At 42.9% G+C, this 23559-nt stretch overlaps 2 protein-coding genes across 4 annotated transcripts; one reads left to right on the top strand and one right to left on the bottom strand.

Annotated features, from left to right (window-relative positions):
* The first annotated feature begins 3447 nt into the window (after positions 1 to 3447).
* si:dkey-165a24.9 (probable G-protein coupled receptor 132) lies at positions 3448 to 6474 on the top strand. Its single transcript, XM_049027642.1, has 2 exons — positions 3448 to 4440; positions 5792 to 6474. Exons 1-2 carry the CDS (start codon positions 3848 to 3850, stop codon positions 6162 to 6164), a joined length of 966 nt encoding a protein of 321 aa, XP_048883599.1. The 5' UTR covers positions 3448 to 3847; the 3' UTR covers positions 6165 to 6474.
* Positions 6475 to 11662: 5188 nt separating this feature from the next.
* On the bottom strand, positions 11663 to 23300 carry LOC125750198 (prostaglandin D2 receptor 2-like). Of its 3 annotated transcripts, none has more exons than XM_049027641.1 (2): positions 23224 to 23300; positions 11663 to 13788 (listed from the first exon to the last, which is right to left on the bottom strand). In XM_049027641.1, exon 2 carries the CDS (start codon positions 13737 to 13739, stop codon positions 12642 to 12644), a length of 1098 nt encoding a protein of 365 aa, XP_048883598.1. In that variant the 5' UTR covers positions 13740 to 13788; positions 23224 to 23300; the 3' UTR covers positions 11663 to 12641. The 3 variants fall into 3 exon arrangements, 2 of the variants coding, with proteins under 2 accessions (XP_048883598.1, XP_048883597.1); XM_049027640.1 differs by lacking the exon at positions 23224 to 23300 and adding an exon at positions 22302 to 22428; XR_007400306.1 differs by lacking the exons at positions 11663 to 13788; positions 23224 to 23300 and adding exons at positions 20724 to 21543; positions 22302 to 22428.
* Positions 23301 to 23559: the final 259 nt, after the last annotated feature.

Raw genomic sequence — 23559 nt, 5'->3', positions numbered from 1 at the left:
GATTTCACATTCCCACAATCCAAAAGCATGGGGGTGGGGAGAATCGGCGTCTCGAAATTGTGCATAGCGTGTGATTGCATTTAACTAGCAAGGGACTTCCTGCCTTGTGCTTGCTGTGACCTAGAACAGATTCCCGGCTCATCATGGCGACTTGGAAAATGAACGGATGAATGTTCGCTCTCTTCAAGTCATGTCATTTGATGATGGCCAGACTTAAGGTGAAGTTTTATATTTTCATTATTAATATCATCCATCCATCTATCCATTCCAAAATCTATTATGGTCACAGCAGGTCTCTCCCAGAAAAAGACAGGCCTCAAATAAAGAGACTGCCAGGCTGAAATGCCATGTCATTATAGGGCTCACATTCACATATACAAGCTACAGACAATTCAGTCACCAGTTGAAAAGAATGGCTTTATTGTCGATAGAAAAAAGAAATGAATGGATTTCAGGTATATTTCCCAATAAGTATATCCTTCTTTTTAACAGTAACTTTGCACACAATTAGACGTCATGTTTGCTGAATGAGCAGCCCTCGTCCTAAGTGTGTTGTGTGTTCAAATCCCACCCAGCTCTTTGGGTGTAGGGTTGGCTCCGTTAATGAAAGAATGTGTGCTGCCCTGCCTTGTGCTATCTGCTTCCAAGGACAGGGCCCAGGCTTACTTTAACCCTGCACTGGATAAGAAGAAGAATGCATGGACCTCATACATACAGCATAATTTAGGAATTCTTCACAGCTTCATACTGGAATTCTGAACAAGCTGCATGCATAATATTAATGAAGATACTCTAGTATCTTTGTGATTATTATACATTTATTCCAACAGTCTTAAAAATGGCCCCCAAAGTCTCCTTACATTACTGTCTCCTGTGGTCGTCATTCACACTTTCATGGTTTATCTATGAAACACACTTCGGCATATGTTCTGTCTGAGCAAGCTCTGCATAGTGCTTCGGTTTCTGTCAATGCATCATTCTGATTTAATCTCACTACCATCCAGAATTTCCTGTTGAGGGAGCAGTTCATGGAAGAGGAAGGATATGAGATTAGCTACCAAGAAGCCACCATTTTTCTGCATTAGCAGTTTTGCATCTGAGGTGGTGCAACACTTTAGGTGGGGGGAGGGGTGTGAAAGAAGGGCCCTGCTAGCATTTGCTCTTCAGAATTACTCTGAGGATTCTGTGGTAGCTGGGTGTAACACAAATGGTAGCCTGGCACGACAGCAAGGAGGGAGTACCGAGGCAAAAAAAAGAATGAAGGCTAGTGGAAGGAAGCACCGTGTCCAATATGTCCTGCATTCTGAATGATGGAGCCCATCCTCCCATCAAGGAGTTGGAGCAGCTTCTGCAACAGACACATTTCCATCAGCTGCCAGTTATCCTACCAGCAGAATTTAGACTGCAGCTTTCTTGGGACATTGCTGCTTACACTAAGACACCCCATTTTGGTTTCCGAATGCCATACAATAAAGAACTCCCCCAATTTAACTTGAAAAGTGTAGTGAATTCCATCCCCCCCTCCATTCCAACCAGGAAATGCTAAACCCTGTCTGTGTTACAGATCAAGATTCAGATAGTTAATTGGAAGTTATTAAAGTACAATCAGTAGTGGGTGATTTTAGATTTTCAGATTTTTTTATTGAGAAACCATAATTTTACTACTCATAGGTCATTATTTTGCAGTTTCTAGACTGGTTCTTGGGCCCAGATCACTGAACCAGGGCTGTCAACTTTGGTCAGCTGGCTGCCATGAGATATTCAATTCGAGACAAGCCTGCACACGCATGCACACACATTTCCATGTATGTAACAGTTTTATAGCCTTGTATATATTCTGCAGGGTTTACAAACTAGCCCAAGGCTTTTGAGTGTGTGTCTGAAGGCGTGAGTGTCACACCAGAAGTATGACTGCTGGTAACCCTGCTGACATGACATCACATCCTTCTGCTCCTGTTTTACTCCTTATCCTTATTTGACTGTTACTTTTTCGTTTGGTTCTCTCAATAGACCTACATCCTTGGAGTGTTAGATACCTGTGTGTGTAGATGCCTGTCGTCTTCAGCGAGTCTGGGATGTAAGCCCTCTGGGTTACACCAGGCAGCACAGTGAGCAGCACCACATGAAGAGGAGAGCGGGAGGATATAATGGGAACTTTATTAGGGGGGTGGGACTTCTTAAAAATGAGTCAGGGGGAGGGGGGGGGGAACAGTGATTCTGGAGTCACAGGGAACAGATACAGAAGAAAATTAAAGAGAATATGGGTAAAAAGAAGGTCTACAGCTGAGTGTGGGTGTCATGACTTGAGGAATGAAGGACTCCAGGACAGGCGTAGTGGTGAAACAAAAGAGGGTTTATTGAACTAAACAGGCAGAGACTAGAGATGAACCTGACTGTGAGGGATCACAAGCAGTCGGACTGGCAACCAGGAAGTGCATAGGCTGCAGGTAGGTCCAACATCAATGGCCGGACTGGGGATGATGAGACAAGCAGGGACTCATATACAAGGGCTAACAAGGGGCACCAAGCATCAGGCGTGGCTCATCAGGGCCACATGTGGGGGGAGACAGGAGGGTCAGGTGGACAGCATGTAACACTGGGATCTGGGCACATGCAATAATCTTACGTAGGGAATTAGGAACAGGTAACGTATAAATGTGCATATCACATGACTTCTCAGCCCCTCCCTGGCACATCAATGCCCCTCCCCCATCTTACATCAAATACAATCAGATTTGCTTAAAACACTATATAATGTACATTTTCTAACAGAAAAAACACAGCCCCAGCCTCACATGCCTTAAACCTGGCGGCAGTGGATGATTAAGTGATAGCAAATATCCTGTCTACAGGATATGCATGCACTCGTATGTATTGCATATATGCAGATATACTGATGTGCCTGAAACATTAATGGGTGTAAATGGTGCTTCAGTTTGAGTGAAGCAGGAGAGATGGTCAGGCGGCCGTTCTCAGTATGTCTGAGGGTAAGCAGTGAGTCAGACCTGGACACTCTGCAGCTTGGAGGCTGCTGTCTGCTTCAGCTCACTCTTTACAGTTCATGTTCTGCCCACATTACAGTTGGGACACTCATGCAGTTTGGTCGGTGTTTCTAATCTGGGATTGAGCGTGAGAATGGGTGCGTACACACAATATATATATATATTCGTATATATATATATTTTATGGTCAGGCCAAAGACTTTATTTATTGCGCTGCACATGGGCATTAATGCTCCATTCAAAATTTTTGTACTTCCTGGCTGTGCTTATACTGTTTTTTTTGTAAAAGCAAAATTTCCTACACACACCTAAGTCATCTGCGCACAGATGAAGGGGAACTCCCACATTTCATTTCCTGCTTCCACATGTCTCAGTATCGCTCCTGCTCAGCAGACTATAGGATGCCCAAACAAATGTTGCAAGTGCAGGACATAGGGAAGGGCCACATAGGGTCCATAGGGAAGGACCAATGGAGACGCATGCACCCTTGCAAGTTACGAAATGCAGACTGTTTCATCCGTTTTGTTCTGCATTAAGACGTTTTCACTGGAGGGTGAGGAAGTGGTTTTCAACACAAGACGGTACAAACTAGTAGGGTGGAGTCACATTTTCAGATGATATCAGTTCTATTTGTGGAAACAGATGCCGTGCCTTCTAGCTCTTATGTTTTGAGGTATCGCAGAAAACAGGGCATTTTTTCACAGCTTGAGGTTATTTTGCCTTGACGTCATAAATTGTACTGAGGATAAAAGCCTGTGACCCACCATTGACGGGACAGCACAACATTTCTGTGACAACTGGGGGGACTTGAGGACTGCATGCATTTATTTTGAATCCTGGACTTAATGGCTGAGAGACTTGGAGACAATATCAGCTGTAACTTTACCCTAGAAGGGGATTATGTTGGCCTTATCTTCCTCTACAGCCTGTCCTTCTCTCTGGGGCTTCCCGCTAACCTGCTGTCTCTGTGGGGCCTCTACCAGCTGCGGTACTCCGGTGGGGGGGTCCAGCTGGTTTTTTTGGCCAACCTGCTGGTGTCTGACCTGCTACAGCTACTTACCTTGCCCCTCTGGATGATCTACCTTCATGAAAAACACAAGTGGGGCTTCAATAGCATGCCCTGCAATATCGTGGGCTACATCTTCTATGTCAACCTGTACTCCAGTATCGGCTTCCTGTGCCTCATCGCCCTGGATCGCTACCTGGCCATCGTACACCCGCTGAGAAGTCGGAGAGTGCGTCAGGTCTGGGTGGCTGTCATTTCTGGCCTGGCCATTTGGATCTTCATGTTCTTCTTCTGCATGAGTGGACTTTACCCTTCAGTGTACAGCGAGACGTCCCACTTATGCCTCGAGCGATACCCCGTCAGAGAAAAATACGCCTACTTTAAGATTGCAACCATCATTCTAGGCTTTCTCATACCCTGTGCTATCCTGGGGTAAGTGTTTGTGGATCTGTCTGAATACTGCATGTGTGTTAATATGAGTGGATGAGTGTATGGTTATGGTTAGAATATATATTCATGTACATAAGATTGCATTTGAACGTGTGCATTTATGTTATGCATATATCACTGTGTGTATGTGTCGGATCTTTAGAGAATCGTACGTGAATTCACAGTGCACATTATGTATTAATGTCTTAAAAATGGACAAAACATGTTCCAAGTATTATTTATGGTGACTGACCCCGGTGCAGATGAGTTCTGAGGATGTCCTAAATGTTCCAGAAAATGAATCAAATTTTTCACAAAATATTTTAAATGAACTAAACTAAAGTAAATGATTTGCCGGACCAGTAACATGATGTATCCTGCATATTAATTCATCAAAGGCAAAATCTGCAAAAGTAACAATATGGCGAGAATTGCAGTATCCCAATTAGGAAAAGCATATATGCAAGCAGTATGGTCTGTGTGTATATTATTATATACTGCATAAGTTTAAGGGTCTGCATGTGTTTTCAACAACATCAAGTAGATTCTCATACAGTAGAAAGAAAAAGAAAATTTCCATCCTCTCTCTCTGCTTCTTACACCTTGCTGTTCCATTTCTTTTTAAAATACATTTTACATTTCTGAATTTATCCACTTGACATGTTTCTCACTTTTTCTCACTCCTTTTTTCTTTTTTTTCTTTTTCCTTCTTTTTTCCCTCCTAATCTGTCCCTCCTCTTCGGCCAGCTCACCCACTGCAATATTTTACATGTGTTAAAAATGAAAAAAATAAATAAAATAAAATAAAATAAAATAAAAAAAGAAATCGATCAACAGGAGGGGCCTATACAGAGTTTATAGAGCCCCTCATGGTAAAGCAAACATGTTTGGCACAGCAGTGCATTCAGACCATGATTCTGCTAAAGCTGCCGGACAGGACAAGGGAAAAAAAAAAACTTTTTATTTCATCTATCTGTGCCTTCAGCCGAGAGTTTTAAATTTTTTACTGCACTTCTCAGAACAAACCAAAGTGAAAGGGGTGACATTAATACCTTCTAAGTATAGGTAGGATACAGCTGGGATAGTTCTGATCTGTGGAAGACAGCAGAATTTTTCCATTTATTTTCTCTTTAACTTCATAGTCATTGTCAGAAAACAACCTCACAAAAACTCCCTAAAAAAAATCTAATTGAAGACCTCCACCCCCTGCCAAGAAGGATTGGTATCTCCCATAGCGTGTATAATGCAACTGCTGCAACATTTTTTTGTGTAAGCTGAGCCTGTAACTTCCCTTTCAACTGTGCAAACATTTTAAGAAAACCTCAAAAAACCCTTTGCCTTATTTCCTGTTCAGCTTCACTTCTGTCTGCATCACCATCGAACTGCGAAAGTCGCCCTCTGTCCCTGACCATGAGCGCCACAAGATTGTGGCTACCCTCGTCATCATCACTGTCATCTTCGTGCTCATCTTTGGGCCCTACCACCTGGTGGGCGGCTACAAGTTTGTGGCTTTCTTCCTGACCAATGACCGCTGCGGGCTGGAGGAGGCTCTCTTCCTGTGCTACCGCATCTGCTTCGGGCTCACCAGCCTCAACAACCTGCTGGACCCTCTGCTCTACATCTTCATTTGCCATGATGCTCGAGAGAAGCTCAAGCAGCTCCTGTGCTGCTTGAAGGAGAACCCGTACATCCCAGCCATGGCTGACAGCAGCGTTCAGTCACAATGACTGCCTGTTACCTTCCTGAGCTCGGCAAGGCTTGCACCTTTTGGGAAATTCTGTCATAACTTTCAGGTGGGATGAGGCAGGGCTCAGTCCTGCTGCTGGGTAAAACCCTGACTCTATTCTCCACAGATCAAAGCGTGTTGCCATTTGGTTTGAGGGTGGTGACACACTGGGTGGGACTGCAGCCAGGGGTGTGGATTTGGACCTCGGTGCATGTGATCCTTTCTCAATCCTCCGGTCTTTGCAGATGTTTTCTCTGATTTCTTCCTGTAGTACAAAAACATATGTATCAGTATCAAGTTTCACATAGTATTTGGCTGCAGAAAATGAAATGAACGATTAGGAAGTTGTGCGCTAGAGCATGTAAAAAGATCACCGGCAAGGCATGAGCTTCGCAAAGCAGTCAGAGGAGGGAGCCTAGAGGTTCACAAGAACTTATGTCAAAAAAAGGTTATTTTAGGTCTTAGGTACTAAATAAGCAGCTTGTGGGACACATCCAGTCCATGACACTTAATTTTGTGGCCCCTAACGTGCCTGGTATTGAATGTATTATTAACATACCTGTAGAGCCTGAAAATTGTTGTCAAGTTGTGTGAAAATTTGCTGCGGACTGTTAATTTTGTGCCTCGTCCAATACCAGGAGAGCAGTAAGATTATTGACAGTATGCTGTCCTCACAGTGCGTCTCGGTGCAAAGCTGGGTAGCTAGTGAATAGCTGATCAATCTCCCTTAAAAAGCATGACTTTTCTTGATTTTTACTGAAAAATCGATTTTGTTGTGAAACTGTGCAGCTTCCGACACAACTGATCATTTCACTACACGTGCTTCAGTGGACCCCGACATCAATCTGTTCTCATAAATGTATTTCTCGGCCAAAATTTAGCCTGCCACAAATTCAAACAGGCAGCATAGATGTAATTCTGTAAGTAAGAAACATTGACACAATGGAAATATGAACTTAAGATGCAATGTTTACAGCGATATTCTGGAAGCTCCTACGTTTTCAAACGCAGCCATACAACTTCTGTGATAACGGTGTGAGACATATACTTAAAATAGCTACCCATAAAAAATCCCCGTTGCATGAATTGCCTGCCTTTCTACTTTTTGCGCTGTGGCACCCGCATAGTGAGAGTGATCTATATTGGCAAAGGGTTTGCATTTCATCCCCAAACGTTTGCTTGGGGTTGGGCTGGAAGTTTATCCAGTCAGTACCTTGGTATGAGCGTTCTGCTAACTAGGCGGTGTAAACCTGAGAGCAGTACAACACAGGATAGCTGTAGTATCCTAAACTAAACATACTTTAATCTATGTTTGTGCACCTGTAAAATGATATTTGCTGGTGTTAAGCTGGTGCAGACCAAGCAATGCGCAGACAGACCGGAGAGGAGCAACAGGTCGCATGTCCTGGAGAAACAAGCGAAAGCACATCCGCTTGTCTTCAGAACAGTGCATCTTGTAGTTATAAAAATTATAAATCAACCACTCTGATAACACGGAGAGTTAGAATCAGTTTGGTAAGTAAAGAAAATCTCTTTTATTCCTGCAAAGCGCTCCTGTCACACTCTGGCACTTGGTACCAAGTCACACGGAGCACACAGAGCAACCAGTTGATAAACCATAACACCCAATTCCCAATAAGGACTTCTAAGTCCTGATTGGTCACGAAACACCAACAAACCGAGCTCAAACGTATAACAAACACAATTCTCCTGCTCTATTGGTTCACCTTGGTAGCAAACTAAAATCCACCCATCTTGCTCAATTTACCGGAATCTGTCTTGGCTTCTATGATATTGAATCGCTATTAATGTTTGGGTGTTCCATTGATTAATGATTAACACATTGACGTATTGTCATTGATTCACTGCAAATACATAGTTAACATATGATTAGTATGACTAACATGATTACTTATACTTTTGCACTCCCACGTAACATACTATATATTGTCTGCTGCAACTATTTTATAAAGCTATAACTCGTTGTGCACCAGTTGGGGCAGCTTCGAATCTCACCCTTCAGGCGGTTTCTCCCCCCCTTTTGTTCTGATGTCTGCTTCTCCAAGGTTCGAGCTTTCTTCAGGGTCTGCAGAACTTACTGCAGGCAGCTATCGCGAAGTGAGGTCACACAGTATTCAAAACAATCTCTTCTTGCCTAAGGCCTAAGACGTAACAGACCCAATACGTCTCCCTCCCAATGTCCAATTTTACTTCCACAATCTAATTGCACAGATGATCATTTACTGTATTACTGCTGTATGACAACATCGACAGCATGCGTGTTCTCAAAAAGGATATTTTTTTGTGCGTTTCAGCTTTTATCTTGCCAGAAGCTTATTAAAATGGGAATTTTGAAAACATGAAGCTTCAAAATATGATACAGGTGAAGTAAAACATGAAATGATTTGATAATAAAAAGTTAGCCAGCTGATACCTTAGTTGTTATACCAAAACTCTGATCTTATTTCCTGTCTTCTATCAAAATATACATTGTGGACTCGACAAAATTAAAAATAAGTAAATGAATGTGCCAAACTAAGACTGGTGGCTTTGATATTCTCTTCATACATTCTTCCTGTAGTTAAGTGATATTAACTGCACATTCTGTGCCATCGCTAGGTGACTGCGATCTCTTTGTAGCCCCCCCCAGATTAGGAATAGTCTCCCATTATGTCCTGTTTTACTACTGATGAGTGTAAATCTAAATTAAAAATCCACCTTTTTTCCTTTGCTTTCTATTCACTTTGAGGTTCTCGTATGTTTTTGACAAGTCCCCTATTAATTACTTTTTTTATTTTAATAACACTTTTATTTATTTTAATTACCCTCTTATTTTTAAGCTGTTGCTGATTGTATTACATTTCCTTTAATTCTTGTCTTTATTTTCTTGTTTATTTTCTTATTTCTTGCATTGCAAGTTTTCATATTATGTATGCATTGTACTATGTTATTCATGTTATTTTACTTATATATTTTACTATATATGTAGTATTTATTAATCAATTCACCAGTAGAGAGAACAGATGTAATTGGAATTAAACTATATTCCTTAGCGTATCTCCAAAATCACATACTGTGCAAACAACTGGGGTGACTTCTGGGAAACGACAGGATTTTACAGAGAGCTGATCTCACCACTAATTGGATGGGATCATTAGTATTATCACATAAAATGGCAAACAAATTGCTCTCCTGATTATTCACAGTGCAGCCCAGCCCCCCTGGCCTGCAAGCTTGAATTATAAACAAAATATTCTCTATCCTTATTGTGTCTGGTTCCAGGAATGTCTGCATTGTGGACCCTTGTAAATTCCAAAATCATGCAGAAGTAAATGCAGAAATGAATGCAGAAATGACTGCAGAAATGACCGCAACTAGACCTAAATTAGAATGCAGGCACTAGGCAGCCTTGGGTTACTAATTTGATTTCATAGTAACTGTAACTTGTCACGATCTAAGCCGGACGGAACGGCGATCATGCGGGTAGGCGGATATGAAGCAGGCAGGCAAGCCAAAACCGGGGCAAAACTTGGGGTTTATTACGTAACAAGGGCTAGAAACAGGACACGTCCGACACACCATCACCAAACCACAATGACGGACAGGGGAGACAAGCAAGACCAGGACTTAAATACACCAAGACTAATCAAAGGAATCGGACAAAGCTGGAGACGATCAGGGAAGAACACGTGGGTAACCAGGGGGCGTGGCACACACGAGGAGCGGACGAGCCGGGCATGACAGTAACTGAAATACACAAACACATGATAAACCAAGAAAAACATTAAATAAATGTTAAATAATTGCCTGGAACCCACAACAAAAGGGGAGTCTGGGCAACAATCAGCTGGCCATTCAGTGACCAGAGGAACAGGGAAACACTAGTGAAGGACATGGGATGGCCAGCGACACCTGCTGGCCAAACAGGGAATAAACATAACATAGGGGAAGGAAGGAGATTAAGAGCATCAGTGCCTGACCTCACAATGCTCTTCTGGATGAATGGGCAAAAATTCACGCAGACTCACTCCAAAATCTTGTGGAATGCTCTCCTTGACGAGTGGCAGCTGTTATAGCTACAAAGGGGTCAGCAAATCCATTTTGATTCCTAAGGCTTTAGAATGGCATGTCATAAAGGTTTCTGTAGGTGTAATGGCCATGAGTCCCAATACTTTTGTCCACATAGTATACAATTGGGAAAGCAGGGTTAGTCAGTCGCTGGAGCAACTGGGGTTAAGGGCGTTGCTCAAGGACCCGACGTGGAAACCACTTTACCAACCATGGGATTTTGTACTGGAAACCTTTTAGTCTCAGGCTCAACCTCATAACTCAGAGCCACGCACTGCCCCTGCAAGGTAAGTGGCTGCTTGTCTAACAGAAATACTTGTAAGTGGGACCGTTTTTACCATTTATTCATCAATCCCTTTTCAGTTGAACTTTGGTTAAATTATTTATTGATATAATTTATTTTCAGCGAGATGAAGAGAGTGGGGTCTCCGCCTGGGTCACATGTGTGTGGAGTTTGTATGTTCTCCCCATGTCGTCATGGGGTTTCCTCCGGGTACTCCAGTTTCCCCCCACAGTCCAAAAACATGCTGAGACTAATTGGACTTGCTAAATTGCCCGTAGGTGTGCATGTGTGAGTGAATGGTGTGTGAGTGTGCCCTGCGATGGGCTGGCCCCCCATCCTGGGTTGTTCCCTGCCTCGTGCCCATTGCATCCGCGATAGGCTCCGGACCCCCCGCGACCCAGTAGGATAAGCGGTTTGGAAAATGGATGGATGGATGAAGAGAGTGGGGACCCACAGAACTTAACACTGAACTCTGGCTAAACACAAATGACAGCAGAAAACAGTGGACCATGTGATTTTGTCTCGAATGGTGTTTCTTGAAATTGGTACATGAAAAACCTATGAAAGATACGTTTGATGCTGTTGTTAGTGAGTTTTGAAATTTCTGTTAATCCAAGGGCAACTTTAGCTCAGTTGTATTAGGCTATAGCTTCGGTGTGTATTGGAGTCTGGAAACCAATACATGTTCATCACTGACCATATGCTAATGGAAATTCCAGCTTTCCCAGCTCTTAGAGTACTTGTCTGCTTTCATTCCACAGTCTTATATAAATTGGAGCCCGATACAATACAGCGATATTTTCCAGCTATACAGATGACCAGCATAAATCATCAATTAGTTAATCAAAACAATCAGTCCATCGTTAATTTTTATAAATTAAAATATTGGTGTGACATAGTACGAGGCACAGAGCGAAAACAGAGAAGCAGGACGCCAGGAGTTGGGAAGATTCAGGGTTTATTGAAAGGGAAAACACACGAGAAGGCAAAACAACCACAATAACGTTAATGACAGAACTAGGGAGACATACTCTAACGCAGACTGAAATACACAGGACTAATGAAAAACTCAAAAGAGCTAATGACACGGGGTTTCACCCGAGGTTAATGAGGGGTTGTGGCACACAGACAGAAGCCCCCCCCCCCCCCCCCCCCCCAAGGCGCAAACCCCAGGAGTTAACAGAAAAAAAAATGTGGTCACCTGCCTACATGAATACAAGCTTGATATATTGCTGGTGGTTTATTTTTGTCTGGAGTTTGATTATTTCCTGGTTTGGTTTCTTCTTGCAGTTCAAAAGCATACAGTTATATGGATCTGTATCTCAAAAGTGCCTAATGATGTCTGTGATTGTGTGTCCTGTAATGGACTGACAAACGTCCTTTGGAAATATGGTATTTATATATGTAAATGAACACACACACACAAAATTAACTAACATGAATGTGTACTGTAAGTGAGAAATTTTATACCAAAATCCTGTTTAGGGTGTCTTTTTTATATATAGTTGTAGATACAGTATATTCATAAGATTTATAAAATCAATGTGTAAAAGCCATTTGGGAAAGTAGTAGACACATTAACAAACACATCACAGGAAGCTGAAGTACAAAAAAAAGTGTGATGTAGTTCACCTTGGTTGTGCACCTGAGAACATTTCTTAGCTGTTTGATTTGATTATTCTTCTGAAAGTAGCTGTCAGATGCACAGAGCACAGCGCGGAAACCTACACACGGAACGCAGACTGCATAATACCATCATTTTTAATACTATTACTTCAACTTCTATCACAGTGAACTACTTCAGCACAAACATGGAGGCACTAGCGTGATCATCACAGAGGGACTGTATGTAAACAGGCATAGAGGCAAGGCAAGTGTCAAACAGGTAAGGCCTAAGCAAAGTGAAGAGGAGAACATCACAGCATCAGCACAGGTGTCTTCCTAGACCAGTTAGTCCATTAATGGGAGGCAAACCCCGATAACAGTCTTTCCTAAACTGGGTCTTGGAAACCCCCAGACAGTCCATGCCTTTGCTTCCTGGGAGCTGGGAGAGAGCAAAAATGTAGACTGTCTGAAAGGGAGCAAAAATGTGGACTATCTTGGGGTCCTGGCTCGGGAAACACTGCCTTAGAAGACAGGGGGATCCTCATCTTGCCCAACACTGTTGTTGTGGTTGGGGGCTGAGCATGACCGCTGTCCTCGCTGCAGGAGCTCACTGACGGAGGAGCGGGTGGTGCTACGCCGGCGACACACGTCATCCAGGTCCTCCACCAGCACGGATTCCATCACCTTGCTCAGAGACTGCCGGATCTTGGCCATGAAGTCGGGGCAGCTGAACACGTAGAGCACGGGATTGAGCACGCTGTTGATGAAGGCCAGGCTGGCCGCCACGGGCATCCCCATGGCCACGAATTTCCGCAGCTCAGGCCGGTAATGCGCTATTGCCTCCAACAGGCAGAATAGGTGGTAGGGTGCCCAGCAAAGCACGAAGCTCACCACTACTGCCACCACTAGGCGGAAGAAGCGGTAGGTCCGACGCCGGCCGCGCCGAGTAATACTGGAACTGACAGCCACATAACTCCCCACAATAGCCACCAAAGGAAGCAAGAAGGCAATGAGGAATTTGCTGCTGGCTGTGGCATCCTGCCAGATTCCACAATCCTCCGTGGAATTTCCTTTCCTTGCGAACTGCATGTAGTTGTAATAACACATGATTCGTTTATCCTGCCGCTCAACGGTATTTCGGAACAGGTAATAGGGCACAGTGTTGAAGAATGCAAAGATCCAGAGGCTAATGCACACCACCACTGCCATCCGCACATTCCGGAAATTCTGAGCCCAGACAGGTCGCAGACACACCAGGCAGCGGTCCAGGCTTATGGTGGCCAGCAGAAAGCCGCTGACGAACATGTTCAGGAAGAAGATGGCAGAATGGATTTTGCAGAAGATGGATCCCATGTTCCAGGTGCTGCCCACGGCTAAGTAGTAGGTGAAGAAGGGCAGGGAGGCAGTGGCAAGCAGGTCGGACACAGCCAAGTTGAGGATCCAGATGCTAAGGACTGAATATGGAACATGGAAGCCGATGACCCATAGAATGAGAAGGTTCTCAAAAATCCCGAATGCTGAGACCAGGCCATGGATACTCACTGTAACCATGCTAACCTGCTTCACTGTTTCATTGGACTTCACCATATCTTGGATGAGTGGACAATATGTGACTGACATTTTTTGCTTCTATAATACCCTTGGCACTGCTGGTACTTCAGTCTTTAATCTGGAGGAATAGGGAGAAATCAACAGTAATCAGCAATTATGAAAAATACACACACACACACACACACAGCTCTGGAAATCATTAAGTTATATGCATGAATTTCAAGTTCTTTCTACCAAAATAAATTCTTATGTTATAAGATCGGGGCGGCATGGTGATGTGGTGGTTAGCACTGTTGCCTCACACCGCTGGGACCCAGGTTCAAGTCTCTGCCTGGGTTACATGTCTGTGTAAATTGCCCGTAGGTGTGTATGTGTGTGTGAATGGTGTGTGAGTGTGCCCTGCGATGGGCTGGCCCCCCATCCTGGGTTGTTCCCTGCCTCGTGCCCATTGCTTCCGGGATAGGCTCCAGACCTCCCGCGACCCAGTAGGATAAGCGGTTTGGAAAATGGATGGATGGATGGATATTATAAGATGTATGAACAAGGGCTGACCTGAGGGATTAAGATGGCGAAAACGTCAGTGTGACATCAGGGCAACCCGCCTTGTGCTACAACCGAAGTAAAAATGCTAAATTAACACATATGTGTTATTTGTGCTCTACCACTACTTGTTACTGTCATACTTTTTACTGAAATATTCATATTTGCTTACATACTTACTGTTACCATTTATTTATGCTTGTCCCACAGTATTTTAGTATTCAGGGCTTGATTTCATGGTGGCGCAAGGGTTAGCACTCCTGCCTCACAACTCTGGAACCAGCATGTGATTCTCCATAATAGCTCTGTGTGTGGAATTTGCATGTTTCTCCCTGTGTCATTCTGGGGTTTCCTCTGGGTTCTCTGGTACTATGCCAAAGTTGTGTTACTCGAGCCCAGACTGGTGTACGTGCACAAACACTTTCCCGTGTCCGTATCATATGTCTGCAGCCTGTATGTGACTGTAGTGCCTACCATTTCCTATTAGCTTCAATGTTTTTCACCAAAACATCCAGTAAAGAGAAGCACACTGTGGAGTGAAATTTATCGATTATAGTGGTTTCCTGTAATGATGTAATTGCTATTGATTGACAGCGTATGTACTGCATGGTGGCTTAGAGGATAGTATTATGGCCTCAGAAGGATGTAGGTTTCATTCTTGATAAAAACACATGGACTTCTCTGTAGGTTCTCGTTTGTTTCTTCCCTCTGTCTAATGAATTATTTATAAATTATCCATGTGTGTGTGGATTGTGTTTATATTACATTCTCGGGACTAAATGTCCCCCACAATGTAATAAAAACCTAACGTTTTGGCATTGTGGGGACCATTTTTCAGGTCCCCACAAAGATCTGTGAATGCAATCAAAAAAACTAAAGATATTTTGTTTGGTTACTTATGGTTAAGGTTAGGGTTAGGCTTAGGGTTAGGGTTAGGGTTAGGGCTGGGTGGGGGTTAGGGTTGGGTGGGGGTTAAGGTTGTTATGTTGGGATTAGAGTTTTCTCCATAGAAATGAATGGAGAGTCCCCACAAAGATTTAATTACAAGACTGTGTGTGTGTGTGTTTGTGTCTGTGTGCAGTGTTGAGAAGGTTAATTTCATAATGCAATATGATACAGATTACTACTTACCCTATTAAAAATGTAATACGTAATGTATCTATGTTGATTACTTCACAAAAAATGTACTGTAACTTATTACATTTGATCACTTGATAACATGTCTAAAATATGTTTTAAATTGGCCAATAAAGTTGAAAAATCACAGTGGCTTTGCTGACCTGTGTGCATTTCTGCATAACAGATGGATGCAAAGCAACAAAATGAAAGTTATATTCTACATAAAAGCTTTTTACTGAATAGAATATATTCGGATGTAACCCCTTTGTAATCACCAACATTTTGATTCGTGACTGTAATTTAATTTTGTATTTTTTTCTCATTTATTATAACAGATTACATTTATAATTTAATTACGTAACACCATTACATGCAACAAGTTGCTCCCCAACACTGTGTATATGCGTATCTCCAAAGCAACATGCAGTGGACAATTCTTCCCACCGAATTCATCATGTTTCCCAACTGCAATTCAGAGACGAATCCTCTCATATTGGCAGTTTTACTGGAATTTTTACTGCCTGCTACACTCTTCAATAGAATCACCTGGATCTTTATTTGATCATCCATTGTGACATATTTCCACAGTATTAGAAAGACTGCTGTTTGATGTATAATACTGTTTCTACTCCTAAGGAAAATGTCCTGCAGTTACTGCACACAGCCCCTTTTATGGGCTTCTCCGTTTCTTCTCTGTGACCCTTTACTGTAACCTTTTCTATAACCTGTCAGAGGTTCTTTGCTGCTATTGACCACCAGAGGGAACCAGGCTGCCATCAGGCTTCAACAGTGACATATGACACGATGGATGAACAGACTCATGTGGTTTTACAAAATTTACATAATCTATTCCACCCATCAGTATACATCAGTTTTTCGTCCCTTAACGCAGAGCAACCAGTCTTGTTGTTTATTGAAAGATTTTGAAATCTTAAGATTGTTGGCTGCCAAACCACATTCAAGTCGAAGTGGTATGTTACAGTATGGATCATTTAGCACCATTGTTGGGCTGGACTGCAAGCTGACTGACTTAAGACCAGTAGTAGATCTACGCAACTCATATCAACCTCTGTCCAGCACATTTATCGGCGAATAATTTTTAACACCGGCTTGCAGTTGGCTGGATTTCTTAGTCGGTGAATTTCTGCAGATACACAGACACAATGTTGAGCTTGAAAAATACACCAGTTTTGCATTTCTGTTCGATCTCGAATGTCTCAAGTCTTAATGATCATTCTACAATGCTCTTCTAATCTATAACACACTAAAAATATATATATATATATATGAGTGTGTGTGTGTGTGTGCGTGTGTGTGTGCGTGTATGTGTACCAGAGGGCACGGCCTAACATCTCCATGTCTTTTCAGAGGCTGGTATGAAGTGATTGAAGATGAAGACCTCAGAATACGAGCCCAGCCTGGCCGGTAATTGCAGAAACAGGATGTCCTGACAGGAGGGCTGGGCAGGGTTCATAATGCTTTTTCAGAGAGAATCTCTGACAGGTAGAGAAGGCCCACATTATAGGGTCACGGAGAAGAAAGAAGCCCATAAAGAGGTTGCGTGCAGTAGCTGCAGGAAGGCCAGCACACGCTTTAAACAGATATAATGCTTTAAACAAAATGCAATTGTGTCTACTTCTTTATAAAAACAAACTTTAGCAGAAGTGCATCGTGGTGATTTCCAGACTGAATAGTCATATCCTTTTTTTTTTTTTAAGAGCAGCAGGTTAATAGACAAGCGCATAGCAGAGCACTGCTAGAGAATACACACACACACACACACACACACACACACGCACACACACACACACACACACACACACACACATATATGGGGCGGCGTGGTGGTGCAATGGTTAGCACTATTGCCTCACACCTCTGGGACCCGGGTTCGAGTCTCCGCCTGGGTTACATGTGTGTGGAGTTTGCATGTTCTCCCCATGTCTTCGTGCGGTTTCCTCCGGGTACTCCGGTTTCCCCTCACAGTCCAAAAACATGCTGAGGCTAATTGGACTTGCTAAATTGCCCGTAGATGTGAATGTGTGCGTGAATGGTGTGTGAGTGTGCCCTGTGATGGGCTGGCCCCCCATCCTGGGTTGTTCCCTGCCTCGTGCCCATTGCTTCCGGGATAGGCTCCGGAACCCCCGCAACCCAGTAGGATAAGCGGTTTGGAAAATGGATGGATATATATATATATATATATATATATATATATATATATATATATTCTGCTGTGATCCACCTAGGGGTCTTTGAGGCATGAACTAAGAGCGGTTTGATCCTGTCAATCCCATAATGCACCTGGCCTTTCTATTCTGTGTGACCTTCTTATGAGCTGATGCTTGGATGGTTTCTAACAGCAGCACTGTTCATCATTCTTGAATACATATTTTTTGTGGGAAGTGAGTCACAAGCAGAAAGTGTCCATGCGCAGAGTGTCGGTGTCCATGCGCAGAGTGTCAGTGTCCATGTGCAGAGTGTCAGTGTCCATGCACAGTGTGTCAGTGCCCATGCACAGTGTTACGTCCCTGGGAAATATCCGGTAAAGTCTGAGGAGCGTCAAGAAATACGGCCGCCACAGATTCACTTGAATACAGCTCTGCTTCCTTTAACGGAGTTTCTCTTTCCACTCTCTTGAACAGGTGTGACAGCGCCACCTATTGACACGTTATAAAAGCAGCAACTTAAGATTAATACGTGACACACAGAATATCTTAGAGTGGCAGGATGGTTAAAATGTGTCAGGCAGAAGAATAAAGAACTATGACAAATGAGGAAAAAAAATGACTCGCGAAAAACACCACTCCCCTCCAAAGAGATCTATTCACAGATTAGTGAGAAGAGGCATTTGGCGGGACCTCCACACTTTTGAGTTTTGTTATTTGTCCTGTTAAATACAAAGTTATTAGTCTCCTGCACTGCTGAAACTGCCATGCTAAGATAGTTGTCAAAACAAGCTTCCTGTGAGTTTTCTGTACGTTTCTGAGCCTTTTATCTCCAGTGTTTTATCATTATCTCTCATGCGGTGATTCAGAAGAGAACGGCCCCTTATCTTTCAACTTCCTCGCTGACTGCTGAAGTCCTTTCTGCAAGCTGACAAAACCCCCTAGATGCGTCTAAAGCGGAAATTACCAGAAAAACATACAGAAAATAACAAAAGAAGAAGAAAACTGCACAATTCTTCTTGCCAGCAATGATTTTCGAAGAATACAATGGGCTAAAGGTTTTACTGTAGAAAAGTGCTTCTTCTGTCATGAATAAGCCCGGCTTCTCTTGAAATACGAAACACTTTATCAACTAGTCCAGATTATAGTGACATGCCTGGGTATGTGAATGTAATGGTGGAGTGCTATGCATGAAGTATAAAAGCCGGTCAGTTAACTAATACATGAGATAGTTACCATCACTGAAGACAAGTCAATGTATCCATTATTAGTATCCAGGGTCGGACCCAAGCATAGGCAAGCTGCTTAGGGCCCGATCAGCATAAGGTGACCAAGTCACGGAGAAAAAAAGACACATAATAAAAAGGGGGGGGGGACATGTGCTGTGCTGTGCTAGGGCAGCCTGTGCTGCCCTAGTATAAAAAAAGGAATCTGGCCAAGGAATCAGTTCGTCGACCAAATTGTGTACGCGAACCAATGTATTTTTTTCATGAAAGTTTTAGTCGCGAACCAAATTGTTCGTAAACCACAGCATTCGTGAACCGCAGGCACCGCTATACTTCAAATGAAATTGTTTATGTGCGAGCAGAAACATGGCTGCCTCTAGCTATAGACAGAATAGCAGAAGGACCCTGATTACCTGCCTTGTGGAGGAAGTGATATGATCATCAGTTTCCTTGATAGGCGGGGGTCTCAACAGTAAAGCTTTGCCTAAGGCCCCTGAAAGGGTGCATCTGGCCATGATAATATTTATATGTTATTGTGTAGGTCGATGGACCACAGGGAGGGGAATTCCTTTGGCACAATAGGCGACAAAAGACACGCTTAGGAAGAGGATCCCCAGCAGGCTGAGGGTCTGCCTCTGCAGAGAGCGAAAACAAAGCAGGGGTGGAATTCAGGGGGAGGAAACATACGACGCCAGCAGGTGGAAAACATCTTGCAACAATTATGGGGAGATTAGCTCATTCTGAAAGCATAAAAAAAATAAAATAATTACAATCGCTTGAGGTTAATATTGAATTGGCTACGTTCTCTATGTCCTTGAACGATATAAAGCATGTTGAAAAACAAGGAACTAAAACAAAAGCGATGGACAAAAGACTGAGGGTTTGTATGACAGGTCACCTGCGCCACCCCAGAGAGCCCCCTGCTGTTCCAGCACTTTCTATTGAAAATACAGGAGAATACATGATGTGTACCGTAAGCTGGGGGCCTACTGACCCTCTGTCAGTGCAAGAGATGTCAGAAACAGACTTAAATGAAGATGGATTTTAAGCAAGCAAGGATCCAGAAGAACCCAAACCTTTGGTTGGTAAGGACTACAGCAGACAGACACAGTATGGTGCTCAAAGACTTGGGTAAAATCAACCACCTTTTACAGCAAAAAAAAAAATATATATAGATTCAACTTGTTGGGAAACATGACAAAGGAGCGTTTTAGCTGCATAAATTACCAATCAAAGCCTATTTTCACTTTGTCTTGGATGCAGGTACTGGTCAGAGTGGCGGCTCTGAGGCTAGGGATCTGTGCCAGCAATCGGAAGTCTGGAATCCTGTGAATGCCAGGAGTGATCCTACTCTGATGGTCCCTTGAGGAAGACCCTTACCCTGCAATTACTTCATCCTGGGTATGACATTAATCCGCATCCAGCCCTACAACGGAGGTCCCCCAACTTGCAGAGAAAATTTCGGGGTTGGTAGAAGTATTGGCACTCTAGCTACTGGCAAAAAATCACATTGTTCCCTCATTCAATGACACAGAGAAACATATCAATGGCAGGTATATACAGATGCTCCTCTAGTCACGAACAAGATGCGTTCTGAACGGCCGTTCACAACTTGAAATGTCCGTAAGTCGTTATTCAACATCATTTTAAGGGCATACGCAGGTACTAAGAACTAGGATGCTGGGAGTCCGTACGCTACGCTGCTACACGGCGGGAGTAGCGTCCAGAAGTCGTACTAGGTGGAATTAGAGCGCGGAAAAAAAAATTGACGTTGCAGACAGGAAACGGGAGCCCAAGGAACACAACTTGGACTTACAGTCCCCTTCGTTCGTATGTCTGAAACTTCGTAAGTTGAACCTTCGTAAGTAGAGGAGCGTCTGTATATACACAAGTAACAAGGTTAGATGGGCAGCAGGTGTGGATTATTACTGATTATGTGCAAATTAATTAGTCAATTTTTTTAAATTGATCCACAGTCCCATTATATATGAATAGTTCTCATGCATTATTCTGACTTAACGAAACGTGGCATCACAGGTGCAGCCTTCAGTCTGCTGACTCACACAGACCAACACAGAGAACCAACTCATTGATAGACTTTGGCTTTGACCATGACCACAGTTTGCACCTGCCTTTAGCAAGCAAGCCCACTCTTTTTATTTTATAAAAAGCTACCGGTTACTTGTTCCTCTCCTCTGCGGTCTTCTGATTATCTCTCAGTATTCCCTTTTCCAATTTCATATATTATTCTTTTAGGCAACTCTATTGTGAAAATGAAGGTAAATTGAAGTCTTATTTAATATTTATGAATTCCTTAAATGGTCGCTGGTAAATATTAACTGCACTTCCTGGGTGGTATGTTTTTTAATCAACATAAATATACTTGACCTAACTTTTCTAACTTTTCATTAAAAGATGATTGTATTCCCTGGACAGTAAACAATTTATTTCCCACGAATCCCCACAGGCAACATTGAATATCACAGTTTAATACTCATCCAACACATAAAAAATGTCTCTATGGTAAGTGATTGCAATTTTCTTTTCGACACATAAACATGTCTTCAGAATGTCCCTGATCACTGTGGGGGGATGTGTGTGGTCTGCCTTCACTCACTTATTCTCTCTCTCTCTTTCGAAGACACACACACACACACACACACACACACATGCACTGAAACACACACACAGACACACCAGATCGCCAAAGATGAGGTCACACTTCTAATCACAGTTCTCTTTGTTCTTGTCATAATGCAGATGCTTTTTCCTATTTCTCTGAGACTGAACTGCGGTAACTTCCTTCACCTCTTGATCTTCACTCTATTGTCCATCACAAATATGTATTGATTAGAAAGGCAACAAGCCAACATATCTCAGTCCTATAATATGTATCTCTCTGCAAGTCTTATAGCCTAGAGAGGGGAAAACAGTAACATATGCTGTATGATTTGAATAAAACTACTCTTTAAGCAAATGAATGATGCAAATCAAGACGGAAAAAGAAAACTACATGTGAATTACGGCTTTGATACTTGACCTTCACTAGGTACGGTGTTAAGGTTTATGGTTAAAACCTTATTTCCAGTAAAGTGAGAAAATTACTTTTGCCCTTTACCGTATTTCTGTTTTGTGTTACAACTTATATGTAGTCCTCTTAACGTATATATTTATTATATTTAAATAGAATGAATAGCCAAAATATCAATTTTTTCGCAATTTATCTCATTTAATGTTATTTTGCACAGTGAAAGTTACCAGACTTTTAGTGTTCCCCATCCGTCGTATAGATCTTAAAATTTACAGTTCTCAGTTGCCAGTTTTAAATTTATTCAAGTGTCTTTGACCAGTGTTCGCCTTTCCCATACTTTAATATCACACATCAAAGCAATTATTTCGAGGCGAATATAATCACTAGCCATGTGTCAGCTATTAGATGTACTGCCATCTGTCTGGACTGCACCGTCTACCAAGCAACCGTAGCTTTGACCATACAGAGCGTGTTCTGCGCGTAAATGCTGAATAAGAAAAGGGGTGCGACCCCGCGACTTATATCGGATTATCAGAAAAGCAGACAATACCTTTGAAAAATGCCGTTCCACAACAGAAAAGTTCCGCCCGAGCTACACCGGGGTCTCCTTATCCGATCGCGATGTGTGCGAGGACATGGAGAGAAGCATCAAGACTTCATGCGTACTGTTGAATGGGCGTGTGCTGCACGGTACGTTGCGAAACCGGTGCACCACCGCGCTATAGTATGACCACTAAAGCTCATTAAGTCTTATTTTAATATACGCGATGGTTTCTGTGGTCTGGACCTAAGGGGAGCTCGGCTCCTCTGAAAGCTTCCCCTCAGACGTTTAAGGCGAGCAATAACAATTGTGCTATAGGTTATGCATTGAGGATCCTGAAATAAATATTATAAATATGGCAATGCCGTGTGTTTATTCGCTCATTACATTCCATTTTCCGAACATTCGTCTCCATCTAATCAATATAATTCTGTTTTTATTCCTGCTGGGGCCATCCACGTAGCGGGGCTACACCCGAATCACATCGCCACCTCGAGTGGGTGCGGTACTTGAATGGACGTCGTTTAGAAAACAGTGATTATACTCAGCATTGCGGGGCTCAGCTTCTTTTGCCCAAGTGATTCTCTTGAAAGAGCGAGTACGAGACGCAGAAAGGTGTTACTTGTGTTCCTCTGCTTGGTGATTTGTTTGTTTTTTTGCTCTGATTAGTCTAACAAACTGCTTGCGTGATTCTTATGTTGTTATTGAGACTATATGAAATGTTACTGCCGGTATTAACTGCCTGTGGACAAATTTGTTGGTACCCTCCCATAAAAGGAAAACAGTGTTACCATCTCTGAAAACTTGAAACTGACAAAAGTTTAATGGCATCCCTTATTGTACTTCACAGTGAGACGTCCGCACTTGCCAGCAGGTAGTTTGACCCACTCTTCAAAATGTGACAGACGGTACGATCCAGAAAGTGACGTACCTTGACCTTGGAGCCTGGCTTGGATGGTTTCCTTGGCTCTTTCTCTACCATCCACACCATCCTTCTGATCAACCTGGGGTTGCATTTCCTCTTGCATCCATGTCCTGGGAGGTTGGCTTCAGTCCCATAAACCTCATACTTTTTAATAATATTGGCAGCTGAGGTCACAGGAACATGAAGCTGCTTGGAGATGGTCTCATAGCCTTTACCTTTAACATGGTTACCTACACCTTTCTTCCTGAGCTCCTCAGACAGCTCTCTGCTCTGCTTTCTCTGGTCCATGTTTAGTGTGATGCACACAATGATACCGTACAACACAGCAGCATGTTCTTCCCC

Source organism: Brienomyrus brachyistius, chromosome 10 (assembly GCF_023856365.1).
Source record: "Brienomyrus brachyistius isolate T26 chromosome 10, BBRACH_0.4, whole genome shotgun sequence".
NCBI classification, from domain to species: Eukaryota; Metazoa; Chordata; class Actinopteri; order Osteoglossiformes; family Mormyridae; genus Brienomyrus; species Brienomyrus brachyistius.
The sequence above is the reverse complement of the archived record's forward strand: the minus strand, read 5'-3'. Positions and strand labels throughout refer to the sequence as shown.

Coding starts and splice junctions, on each gene's coding strand:
- LOC125750198 (XM_049027641.1), bottom strand. CDS start 13,739: ATGTCAGTCACATATTGTCCACTCATCCAAGATATGGTGAAGTCCAAT.
- si:dkey-165a24.9 (XM_049027642.1), top strand. CDS start 3,848: ATGGCTGAGAGACTTGGAGACAATATCAGCTGTAACTTTACCCTAGAA. Junction 4,441..5,791: donor ATACCCTGTGCTATCCTGGG/GTAAGTGTTTGT, acceptor TTTCCTGTTCAG/CTTCACTTCTGTCTGCATCA.